This window comes from Asterias amurensis, chromosome 2, assembly GCF_032118995.1.
Source record: "Asterias amurensis chromosome 2, ASM3211899v1".
NCBI lineage: Eukaryota > Metazoa > Echinodermata > Asteroidea > Forcipulatida > Asteriidae > Asterias > Asterias amurensis.
In genome coordinates this window covers 22,778,424-22,792,350 of record NC_092649.1, presented here as the reverse complement: position 1 = coordinate 22,792,350, position 13,927 = coordinate 22,778,424, and the positions used below count along the sequence as shown (strand labels likewise).

Genomic DNA, 13,927 nt, shown 5'->3' with positions numbered 1-13,927 from the left:
TTACTATTACTATTACTATTACTATTACTATTACTATTACTATTACTATTACTATTACTATTACTATTACTATTACTATTACTATTACTATTACTATTACTATTACTATTACTATTACTATTACTATTACTATTACTATTACTATTACTATTACTATTACTATTACTATTACTATTACTATTACTATTACTATTACTATTACTATTACTATTACTATTACTATTACTATTACTATTACTATTACTATTACTATTACTATTACTATTACTATTACTATTACTATTACTATTACTATTACTATTACTATTACTATTACTATTACTATTACTATTACTATTACTATTACTATTACTATTACTATTACTATTACTATTACTATTACTATTACTATTACTATTACTATTACTATTATTATTATTATTATTATTATTATTATTATTATTATTATTATTATTATTATTATTATTATTATTATTATTATTATTTTATTTGTATTGTATGTTTGCACAACATTTTTATTATAAGTTGTTAATTTTTGTTAATAACAATGAACTAATAACACACCAACATTACAACCTAAAAACTAGGACGAAAGACAGTGCCTTTAATTAAAAAACACTAACAACAAGTGCAGAGGATCAAGCTGTGAAGCAAGATATATGCAACCATGTTAGACTGTCAGTCTTTCAGTGTAGAGAAAGCACTGTATTCTTGTTCACAGGAAATAATAAATTTATAATTAAATATACTCTATATTGAATTTCTGAGATATCTACTAAAAACAATTCTAAAAACTTTGAAGCACATTACAGTGAATACTAACTAAAAAGAGACAAATGGCACAGGGCGATGTGGGTAGGACAGCAGACAGCGCTAATGGTTTCAGATTCTTAGTGCCTTCCTGCAAAAGATTTAAATGTAAATGTAGTATTCGCTATACAGGTAAGTAGAGTGATGTGGACCAACACATTTAATTATCTTCTATAGCTGCTTTCAAGGGCCCTGATCTAAATGGAAAGGAGCTATATACATATATATAAACTGCACCAATAAAGTATCTAAACACTTACAAATGGTCAGATTTATCGGAACCTAAAATAGTATACAAAAAAAAATAATTATTCATTTTTATTCACCGTTAATTTCTGCACATGTTGACACCTATTGTGTTCCGCTACGATGTTGTTTGGTGGTTTTATGGGCACTTGAGTGGCTTAAGGTCGAATTTCAAAAGTTGCAAAAGCCCCTATTCATCCCAATTCCAGAAGGGAACTCTCGTAAGCATCACACACAGACAAAATCAAGACAAAAGACACAAACTCGTTTCGTTTATTTGACCATAAAATTTACTGCCGTATCTTTAACTCTAAAACTGCTGATATCCTGTCCTCAGTTCTTAGTGTGTCCTCCATCACTGTCCTGAACGCCAAGGAGTCGTCTTCTCATACTCCCAATGAGACCTCTGATCTGTACCTGGTCAATCCCCTGCCATTTCCTGATCAGAATGCGTCGCAATCCCTCAAGAGTGATGTCAGGCTAGATGGACTTGTTCACTTTCTTCTGCGCAGAATTCACTATCGGACGGCCACTCCTTGGCAGGTCGTCCACATTTCCCTGAGTTTGGTAGCGATTCCACCATTTACTGACCGTCGCTGATAACATTCCAACTTGATGAGCTGCAGCTTGAATCGACATATCGGCTTCTATCAAACCAACGATCCGTCCTCTTTCCTGTTTGGTCAGTTGAGCCATCTGTCCTGTTATCTTGAAACACCTTTCCCTGTCTAACCATATCAAGGAATCTGGCTCTTAACCCATATTGATCTATGCCTCCCATTTTTGGCCCCTTTGCTTGGTTACTGACAATTAATGCTGTATGTTCATCGCAACCGATTTATCCAACACGCGACAAAAACAAAATCATTTGTAAAAGGTGGGCAAAAGAAACGCTGATCTTACTCATCACTATACAATGATTTAGCTTGAATAGGGGCTTTTGCAACTTTTGAAATTCGACCTTAAGCCACTCAAGTGCCAATGAATCCACCAAACAACATCGTAGCGCAACACAAGATGTGTCAAAATGTGTAGAAATTAACAGTGACTCGAAAAGAATAATTATTTTTTGGCACACTATTTCAGGTTCCGATATATCGGACCATTTGTAAGTGTTTAGATACTTTATTGGCACAGTTTATATATATATAACATGCCTATACTTCACTCCTCCAGCAGGTTACACCCAGCAATCCCCGAGGTTCCCATGGTTGCATTCCGCCGCCCTAAGAACCTTGGTGACATACTAGTCAGGGCCAAACTTCCCCCAGGTACAGTCCAAACACAACCCCCGACAGATATACTGGGCTGTCACAAATGTACCCGTTCCAAATGCAAAACGTGTCTGCACATTAAGCCCTCACTTAAGGTGAAGAGTCATACCACTGGCTCTTCATACAACATCAAGACCGACTCTGAATGTAGCACGTCTAATGTAGTCTATGTCATATCATGTAAGAGATGTGGGCTACAATATGTGGGAGAGACTAAGACCAAACTTAGCCTTCGCTTTGCCAATCATGTCTCTTCCATAAAGACTAAGAAACCGTACCCAGTCTCTATCCACTTCAACAGCCCCAATCATAGTGTCAGAGATGTTGAACTTCTGGTGATTGAAGCTTGTAATGGTGATGACACACACCGCAAGCATAGAGAATCACACTGGATTCACCAACTCAAGACAGTCAAACCCTTTGGACTTAACATAAACACTGGTATTAAATAACTTCTCATTACCCTCCACTTCACTTCGGCCTAAGAACTTATATGTTGTATATATTCTGTACATAAAGTATAAATTAATCTTGTTTAAAGTTGTTTTTATAAATTCATCACTGTAACTATCTGATGTAAGTAACCCCCCCCCTTTTTTCCCACAGGTCCCTCATACCTATTTTTTAAAATCATCATACCTTTGATCTTGCTATTCTTATTAATTGACCATTGTTAGTTGCATCATGATGCAACTTGCTCTCTAATCCTACCCTTTCATGTCTCCCTGCATTGTTGTCGAACAATACATTCACCACTTTTATGGTCCAGTAACCCATCCTTTCATTCTAAACATCCTTTGTCCTCGCCACTTCACTCCTATTGGTTCATAGCCACCAATATTGTCTCTGAAATAGAAACTTTGATTGGTTGTTATTATCCCGCTTCTTTCTGGATCCTTTCCTTAATCCCTTTCCCCCTCTCTTTTTCTATAAATGGATATGTATTTGTTTGTACTTGTTTTATGCCTCTGAAGAAGGTCCGGATTGGATCGAAAGCTAAGGCCATCTACCCTATTCATTATATATATATACATATATACAAATCCTGCTGTTCCTATAGACTCACCTCATAATGACCACAATTGTAGGCAACATCTGATGCTTTACCCTCTGAACACTTCAATTGTGTGTCTGCGTTATTGTCTATAAGACACTTAACAACAGTTGTAAATCCTTGTTCAGCAGCATAACACAGTGCCTGCAAAAGATAACAATTTTTGTTAGAAAAATAAAGCTTTGTGTGATGAAGAATCTTGAGTTTCAGATTGCAGAACACCACGATTACTGTTAAATTAAACTTACAGTACCGATTGAAAATAACTAGACGCCGTGCGATAAATTTAGCTTGATAGAAATGCCTTGGCGCAATAGACTGTTGCGCCGCCTAACGCGTGAGTTTTATCGCGCCAGACAACAAAATGCGTAAACAGCCGTCGGCAATTAGTCGCGCGTAGGCGGTACTCTTTCGCGACAATCTCCACGCGACAATCTCCACGCGAAAAATGCTGGACCATTCTTCTTGCATGGTTGCGTGAATGCTTGAGATGTGATTCATTGTTGTTCCCAGCTGAAAGCAACCACAGTTTACAGCCTATTACAGCTTTATTTGGAAGGAAAAAGCCGGTTTGATTTGAAGAACTATTTACTGAAAAGAAGTTTGAAACTCTAGCGGCATCACAAAGGAATTGTTGCTTATAGACAGTCCATTCCAAATGAACCAATGCACGAAAGTTCTATACAGTCACTTTTGTATAGACCTACCGCCTAAAACTAACCCAATAGGCAACCGACTACGTCTTTATTTGAAAGGAGACAGCCGGTTTTACTGGACGAGCTAGTTTCAAAAACAAGTATGAAAAGCTAGCGGCATCACATAGGAAGTGTAGGTGTCCTCTTTTGCCACTGTCCCCAGTGAATTAAATTCCCATCAATGGGAAAGTTGGATCCCCAAAAGACCACACTTTTTAAAGCAAAGCTTCTTAAATGTTTTACCAGCGGCATCTCAAAGGAACCGTTGACAGTGGAGCTGTCACTCATCTTATTGAAGGGTGTGAATTTTTTTTGGTCGGGATAAATTTATAGTGGGGGGTTTGGCCCTGTGAGTTTTTTCAATTATGTACAATAAAAAGAAACCATAAACTTGCTTTAACATAGTTCTTTAAAAGTAGGATGTCGTCTTACAGAAATAATTTTTGATTACAAAGTCGACAGCCTGAGAGAAAATATTCGTTTTATTTTCTTGCTCTGATGCTGCAAAACGTATACGTAAGATGACAACATCATGAGATCAATTATGTCGGATAAAAAACTCCTTGAAGTAGATTGTCATTTTCCAGATGCTGTTAAATTAAATCCATGTTTAGTAAGATTGGACACATATAATCTAGTCAAGGTAGTCGAACCAATACAATAAGCCCCTCTTCGCCAGGGGGGCTTACAAACCTGGAAAATATTGATCCACTAAAAATAATCTAAATGACACCTCAGGCTTGTCCCAAGCCGAAGATGAGGCATGCTGGGGGTGAAGGAGCAGTGTTTTGACAATTTAGGATGAGGTACTAAAATCCCCCCCCCCCCAAGTGTGGTTGGAGTCTATGAACGTATACTTACCCGCAGAGCCACTATATCGCATTTTCCCTAACCGACAGGTTTGATTTGCTCTCGTCCCATATTGCCCCGCAGTCTGGCAGCCATGTTATCTTCCTCTTTTCTCGCAACTTATATACTCAAGAGGCTCGGGCAGTAGGGGGGAGGGTGGGATGCTCTACGGGTAAGTATTCGTTCATAGACTCCAACTACACTCTTGTGGGGGGGGGGAGTCTATTTCACTCACTTACCCTTAGAGCCACTTAATCGCATGGATTGGCACCGCTACAGGCGGTGGGTGCGAGAGCTATCATGTGCGAGCCACCCAGATGTCCCTCTCAGTCCAGATCCAACGCCTGGGGTTGGATCGGAGCCCTGGAATGAGCTAGAGAGGCGCGTGGCCAACAACAAATAATTACAACTGAATTAAATTCAGTATAATGAAATATTGGAAGAAAAGAGGGTGCACTCGCCAAAAGGAGGGTGTCCGGTACCGCTACTTCTTCTGAGATGAGACGTCACCTCAGCCTTCGCTGTCATCAAAGCTATACGGCCTGCTCCCCCCTCCTGTTGTGGAACATCCTTCAGGTAGCAAGACGTGAAAGTACTTGGTGACTTCCAGCATGCTGCTTTGATGATATCCTCAATGGGAACTCCCTTGAAGAAAGCCCATGATGAAACCATTGCCCGGACCTAATGAGCATGGGCCGGGTTCACCGAGGGCGTAGGCCAGTTTGCTGCTGAGCCAGATTTGATTGCCTGAACAATCCATTAGATTGCCTGAACAATTGGATGCAGCCCGGTAGGGGGGAACAGAGGTGATGAACAGCTGTTTGCACTCCCCTCTGAGGTCCTTGGTGCGACTGAGATACCATTTCAGCCCCCGCAAGGGGCACCATAGTCTGTCTTCCGGAACCGAGGACAGAGATTTCAGTTCAGGACCCCAGCCTCGGGACGAGGCGAACTCCACCTTGGTCCCAGCGTATGTGGCCTGGCTGAATCGTCAATACATGAATTTCGCTCCGCCGTCTCGTAGTTGCTGCTGCTAGGAGAAAGGCCACCTTGATGGACACTTTCGTCAGGGATACCTGGCGCAGGGGTTCGAAGGGGGTCCTTGTTAGGGACTCGAGAACCTGAGTTAGGTCCCAGGAGGGAACTAGCTTCTAGCCTGGGGGGCCTTACACAAACAATGCCTTTGATAAGTTTGGAATGGGCTTTATTGTCCGATACCGATGACCCATCGACAGACCCATTGTGTATTGCCACAATGGCTGACTCGGTAGTTACGAATAGTGGAGACAACAAGATTTTCTTGGAAAAGGTGGACGAAGAAATCGCCGATCACCCCTACAGGAGCACTGGCGGGATCCGCAGTCTTCCTTACGCACAATTTGTAAAAACGGTGTAGTCGGCTAATGTACGCCTCCCTGGTGGATGATGGACGGCTGTGTACTGCAATTGCTGCAGCGCTTTCCGAAAGGCCTGCCGCTGTGAGGGATCTTGTGATACAGCCCAGCAAGTCAGGTGTACATGTAGGTCCCTTGGAGCTGGATGCAGAAACCCTGACAACCTTTGGAATAGGATGTCTGGCCTCTGCTGAAGGATCAAGGGGTGGTCGACAAGAAGTCTGACAAGCCTGGTGAACCAGGGTTGGTGGGGCCAAAAGGGGGCGATTCGCAGGATCTTGAAACTTTCGCGCTTCATCTTTGCCAGCACTCTCGACACTAGGGAGATTGGGGAAAGGGCGTAACCCAGTATCCCGTCCCATACCATTGACAGGGCATCTGTGTGAAGAGCCCGGGGGTCGTAGTTTTGGGTGCAGTACACGGGCAACTGAGCGTTTGCTGCCGTTGCGAATAGGTCTTCATGTGGCCGGTCCATCCATCTGAAGAGTAGTTGGGCAATCGCTGGTAGCAGTGACCATTCTGTTGGGACTATCCTTCCCCGGGACAGCGCATCCGCCAGATCGTTGGACATGCCCAGGATATGAACCGCCGAGAGATGAATATTGAATCCGGTGGCCCAATGGAGGAGGTTTCATGCCAGTAGACAGAGATGGGGATCGGGTGCCCCCCTGGTGGTTGATGTAGGCGACCACAGTTGTGTTGTCGCACCTGATCTGCACGTGGTGCCCCGATATTTGGGGTTTGAACCGCTTGAGGGCATTCACCACTGCCCACATCTCCAGTAAGTTGATGTGAAGGGTTTGGAAACTTCTTTCCCATACACTGCACACCTGTCGTGGGGGCAGTGTCGCCCCCCAACCCGTCAATGAAGCGTCTGTCGTGATGATGACGGACGGTCGGCTTTGCCGAAAGGACAAACCCGTCGCTATGTTTGCCCCCACCTTCGGAGATGGGGATGAATATGGCAAGGTATCGAGATTGTGTGACCCAACTTGTCCTGCTTTGGTCGGTAGAAAGCTAACAAGTGTAGTTGCAGGGGCTGCATGCGGAGACTGCAAAATAGTCTAGGCGGATTTCTGGAAAAAGTGACTGATTGAGGCATTTTGGGGTAAAAGTGCGGAACCAGACTTTCTAACACATTTTTGGTGTGCTGAATCCGAAAAAAATGGTTCCCAAGCGAATTTTTGAGTTTTTGACCATCTAATTTGCATAATCATCTTTTTGACCTTTTTGAACTATTTTAAGCAAACCTCTGTAACCAGGCAAGCAAAAATGACAAGTGATGAGTCTGTACCTACATGTTGAATGTCACAGAGAAGAATTAAAACATTTCCAAAGACATAAGTGGTAATTAATAATCATAAATATGCAAATTAGTGCCGCCATTACAGAAAAATTTTTCTTAAATATCTCGGTAACTAGGAAAGCAAAGATGACAATTGAAGTGCCACACCCATGTTTTGAAGATCTCATAAAACGATTTAAAAAATTATGAAGTTATCATTAGTGGTAAGCAATTTTAACAAAATATATGCAAATTAGTGGCAGCCATAGCAGAAAAATGAGTTTTCTCCAATATCTCTGAAACTAGGCAAATAACCACGATAAAGAAATGTTTTTACCTATGTTCTGAGGGTCAGGCAATGCATGTAATGTGTTCATTGGCAAGCCAGATGCTTATGCAAATGAGTTGGTATACATGTAGCTACACGTGCTTATTATGCAAATCAGCTAGTCTGACTACCAATACATTTCACCATTCATCACTTTTTGCTCAATCGATGCATCCCTACAATAGAGTTTTTGCAAAACATTTGCATCTCTGTATGCAGTTTTAGCAATGATAATACAGACAAACCCAGGAGAACTGTCCTCTTCTAGATGGACTCCTACTGCTTGGTTTGATGCGCCAAACCCTGTTTTAAACTGATTGGCAGAGGTGTAAAAGGCAATTTTAAAGCTTGTTAGGCTCGTCAGCTATGGTTGACAGGCCACCTAGGAGAAGGAAAACTCTGATCACACTTCCGGGAAGGTAGAACTCGTAAGCCTAGATTGGTAGCATACCTAGGAGAAGGACCTATTTGACCACCATTCCAGGTAGGTAGAATTCCTAAGCCTAGATTGGTAGTCTACCTAGAAGAAGGACCTCTCTGGTCACCATCCAGGGTAGGTAGAACACGTAAGCCTAGATTGGTAGTATACCTAGGAGAAGGACCTCTCTGATCACCATTCCGGGTAGGTAGAACTCGTAAGCCTAGATTGGTAGTCTACCTAGGAGAAGGACCTCCATGACCACCATTCTGGGTAGGTAGAACTCGTAAGCCTAGATTGGTAGTCTACCTAGGAGAAGGACCACTCTGATCACCATTCAGGGTAGGTAGAACACATACATGTAAGCCTAGATTGCTACCTAGGAGAAGGACCACTCTGACCACCATCCTGGGCAGGTAAAACTCCAAAGCCTAGATTGGTAGTCTATTTAGGAGAAGGACCTCTCTGGTCACCATCCTGGGTAGGTAGAACTCCTAAGCCTAGATTGGTAGTCTACCTAGGAGAAGGACCTCTCTGACTGCAAACTCCGGTTCGCAGGTAGAGCTCGTTACGTAACTAACGTACGTTCACATCCTAGTGCGGACAAGGGAAGCAACCAGGGTAGTCCTGAGAGGAGTGGTGCCCCCCAAATCTTATTATATAGCATTTAAAGGAAGCTAATGGTAAATCGCATGGCAAAGCATTTACTTCCAATCCCAAGTGGACAGGATCGATGCTGCGGAACAAGTGTGCTGGCCAGGTCTTGGCCTTCGTTTATCATGTTTGCTTGCCTAGCTACAGAGATATTGAAGAGAAATCATGTTTTTGTAATGGCGGCCACTAATTTGCATATTCATGAGTATAAATTAGCACTAATTACTTCAGAACTGTTTTAATCATACTCTGTGACCTTCAACATCTAGGTAATGGTGCATCACTTGTCATTCCCTGTATATAAAACATTTTGTCTCTGAACGGGATTATTATTCAAAAGACGGAGTACAGACATTCTTGCCACTAATTGAAGAACAACAACAACAAATTGAACAACAACAACAACAACAAATTGAACAACAACAACAACAACAAATTGAACATCAACAAATTGAACAACAACAAATTGAACAACAACAAATTGAACAACAACAACAACAAATTGAACAACAACAAATTGAACAACAACAAATTGAACAACAACAAATTGAACAGCAACAGCAACAGCAACAGCAACAGCAAAAGCAACAGCAACAGCAACAGCAACAGCAACAGCAACAGCAACAGCAACAGCAACAACAACAACAACAACAACAATAATAATAATAATAATAATGCATTTATAATGCGCCATCTATCTAGTGTACAAGACCCTATTCCGAGGCGCAGATCAAAAAACAATACATACAACAAAAAGAAACATAGAACATAATACAAAATTACAGTCGTTTGACCAGTTCGGGATCACTTTTTGAATTCACATTGTTTTTTGTTGCAATCTCTTTGATATCTTAAACAAAAAAGTTGATCAGTTTACCTAAACATGTCATAAAACTCACCAAGTATTCACTGACGAAAAAATATTAGTTCTTTTGAAGAGGCTTTGAGAAAAGTATCGTCACCTGTTTGACCAGTTCAGGATCAGTTGAATCTATTCTGAATCAGTAGAGTGCCCTTTATTGCAAACCCATACTCCCATTCATAAAACTGTCTCTCAAGGACACGAAACTTCAGAGGTGTGTTGGCATGGACTTGGACTTCCTTTCTTTAGTGAATGTCATGCAAGTGTCCTCAATAGCAGCGCAAAAACCCAGCCACAAAACCCCAAAACAACGGCAAAGGCAAATGAAAAAGTGAAGCGAACCTAAAAAGCAATATTGACCCCTCCAAGTTTAATTTTCTCACAAAATAAAAAATCTACAAGAATTTGTTGAAGTAATGTTTCTCAAAATCAACTAAATAAACTTTCTACTGCAGTAGTATGATTTTACCATACTTACTGACTTCGTAAGTTAGTGCGGCACAATTTGACGCAATGAGATGTTGAGTGATCCCGAACTGGTCAAGGGTAAGCTGCCCGCCCAAAGAAGATTTTGGGATCTTCGTCACCTCAAAAAAACAAGATGACTGCACAGTATTTACAGGAATGTCTTTTTACACATTCTTATCACTTTACATAAATATTTTTTGCCCCGGCACTCCAATTCTACAGGTAAGAAGTTTTAACAGTGTTTTTCAACCAACATTTTTAAACAAAAAAATGATAAATTTCGCAGACAACCTTCAGGAAAACAGCCATAATTTATTTGCTGATGATATTTGGCACCTTGTTTTTGGGTTTGTTGGTTTAATGGGTGTTAATCTTCACATTTATCAACAGAAATTGGTAATAATGAGAAGTGATATAATTATTTGGTTATTGCAAAGTTGAAGTGATCCCGAACTGGTCAATGATCCCGAACTGGTCAAATGACTGTATACAATGAATAATCTACTGTCAAGACATGTAATGAGCATGTAAAGTGTAAGAGGATTTAAATACATGAGTCTTAAGCATGTTTTTAAACAATGGAAGTGAACTACAGCGCCTGATGTTGTTAGGTAGAGCATTCCAAAGTTTGGGAGCACAAGTGGAAAAGGCACGATCGCCATATGATGAGGAAGTCCTAGGAATAGTTAAAAGGGACTTAGCAGAAGAACGAAGAGTGCGAGAGGGAGCATAAGGTACAAGGAGATTTGAAATATAAGACGGAGTCAAGCCGAACTGAGATTTAAATGCAATAAGTAGAATATTGAATTGAATTCGTTGTCGAATGGATAGCCAGTCAAGTTCCTGCAATATAGGTGTAATATGATCATGTGTTTTAGATTTTGTTAAAACACGAGCGGCAGCATTTTGTAAAAGTTGTAGTTTGTGGAGCTAGTGTTCGGTAACTCCGTATAACAGGGAATTACCATTGTCAAGGCGAGAAGTGACCAAAGAATGAATGATAGTAGCAGCAGTTTTATGTGATAAGGTCTTTCGAATGGTGTTAACAGTAATAGTATGTTGATTGACAGATTCTGCTGACATGTTTATCCATGGACAGTGTGTCATCAAAAATAACTCCCAAATTACGCGCACAAGGTGAGGCGTGAATAGAGGCACTGTCAACATGGATGTTATGATTTATGATTCTATGGCGTTGATGTTTTGGAGTTATAATGAGAAATTCAGCTTTATCATCATTTAGTTTTAACTTGTTAATTGTCATCCACGACTTAATCTCAGATATGCAGGCTTCGGCACACTGGCGAGCCGATTCCTTACTATTGGGTTTGTTTAAATCAAATGGTAAATAGAGCTGTGTGTCATCTGCATATGCATGTACCCGCAAGCCATGTTTACGAGCAATATTGGCAATTGGGCTAGCATAGATTGTAAAAAGCAACAGCCCCAGAACTGATCCTTGGGGCACGCCGTAAGGGAGTGGATCAAAGTCAGACAGGATACCAGCAATGTTCACTGACTGGGTCCTGTTACTGAGATATGATTGTAGCCACTTAAGAACTGAGCCCTTGACACCAATTGATGCAAGGCGAGAATAAAGTACGTCATGGTCAATGGTGTCAAAGGCTGCAGAAAGATCAAGAAGAATAAGAAATACATCAAATTTATCATCCAGTTCACATAAAATATCATTTTGTACCCTCAATAAAGCTGTTTCTGTACTGTGGAATTTTCTGTAAGCTGATTGAAAGTGTTCATAAAGGTAGTTAGAAGATAAATGATCAATGAGCTGGCAAGCTACAGCCTTCTCAACAATTTTTGACACGAACTTTAAATTGGAAACAGGACGGAAGTTCTTTAAAATTTCAGGGTCAAGTGATGGCTTTTTTAGGAGCGGTGTAACTAGTGCGTTTTTAAAATGGTCCGGGAAAATTGCTGTTTCGAAAGAGTTATTCACAATCCTTGTGATCACAGGTGCCAATATATTTATATGGTCTTTAAGTATCCATGTTGGTACAGGATCCAAGACACACGATTTAGATGGTGATGCAGAGATAAGTTTACAAATCTCTGTTACACTAACAGGTCTGAAATGTTGAAAACTGGGGAAGTACATGTAGGGGGATCAGTATCTAATGTGGGAGAAGAAACTGGAACTATGTCTAGGCCTTGACGAATTGTGTGAATTTTTGTAATGAAATAATTGTTAAATCTTTTAGCAAGTTGAGATTGACATGTATGTGAAGGTAGTTTCGCTTTCCCCTTTTGATGCAGCAAACTTTCAACAACTTTGAACAATTCACGTTGGTCCTTGCACTGGGATACTTTGTTGTGGTAGTAGTCAAATTTAGCCTGGACAATCATATTAGTAACAACAAGACGCTGTGATTTAAAAAGTTGCCTATCAATTTCAAGTTTCGCAGTACGCCATCGCCTCTCATATCTTTTCCTAAGCTTTTTTGCACTATCGATATCAGGAGTGTACCAAGGATTAGATGCGCGGATTGTAACAGAGCGCTTTTTCAGGGGGGCATGCTTATTGAGGATATTAGTGAGGATAGTGTCATACTGAGCAACTAGTTTATCTAAATCAATTTCAGGGGCGGTGATCAAATCACTTAACCTGATATCATGTGAGATAGCATATAAAATAAAAGACGGGGTAGGCCTATCCGAATGTTCTTTTTTCCGTTTAACAAAATTATTGTGCACATTTTCTGTATAAACATTTTGATAACAACACTCAAAAGTTTCTGAACAGGATTATTTACAAGACGGGAGTACGGACGTTTTTGTTTTCATTTTAACTAAAATATTGTCCAAAGGCAAATGTCCGACAACAATTAATTTTAAAAAGATGTGAGTTTGGGCATTTTCTACATGTATATAAAACATTTTGACACAAACACAAAGACGATTATTATTAATAAGACGGGAGTTCGAACATTCCCTATATATATAAAACATTTTGTCAACAATACTCAAAAGTCTCTGAACGGGATTATTATTTAAAAGACGGACTACAGACGTTGCCACTAATTAAATAAAAGACGAGGTAGGCCTATCCGGACGTTCTTTTTTCCATTTAAAAAATGGTGTGGTCGGCAGAAGACTTTATGAACCATGTTTACACAGTAACTACACTCAGATCCATCCGCAAACGGGCACCGCTGAAGAATTCTCTTCAGGTCATTATTTACACATGAATGCTCCTCGTTATAGCCCTCGTTCAACGTGGTAAATGGGGGAATCCCCCAACCCACTCGCTCCCGCTCGCTCCGGCTCGTAATCACACGTTATCGCCCGAAACTGCTCAAACTCGCTTGTAATCGCTCGTTATTGTAACAAGTTTTGCAAAGTGACTCGCGGGTACCCGTTCACCGTTTTGATAACTACCTTTAATCATAACTGTAAATGCCCCAGACAGTTTCGCTTATCCTATTGGTGGAGAGCGCATCATGTGAGGCTGTTGAAATGGCTGATAAAGACACAGCTGAAGCTATTCAAGACCGGCTGCCTTCCCGTGTTGGGCGCGCAAGCATATTTTAACAATTCATAGCTATTAGTAACAGCACGTAATAAGTGTTTAA

At 40.7% G+C, this 13,927-nt stretch overlaps 1 protein-coding gene across 6 annotated transcripts in view; it reads right to left on the bottom strand.

Annotated features, from left to right (window-relative positions):
• The window catches only part of LOC139954189 (ankyrin repeat, SAM and basic leucine zipper domain-containing protein 1-like), a 134,909-nt gene that overhangs the window by 52,062 nt on the left and 68,920 nt on the right, over positions 1-13,927 (bottom strand). For all 6 annotated transcript variants that reach the window (XM_071953893.1, XM_071953894.1, XM_071953891.1 and 3 more), the window contains exon 6: positions 3,397-3,528. In XM_071953893.1, the coding sequence (XP_071809994.1) occupies positions 3,397-3,528 (132 nt within the window). The remainder of the gene's footprint in view (positions 1-3,396; positions 3,529-13,927) is intronic.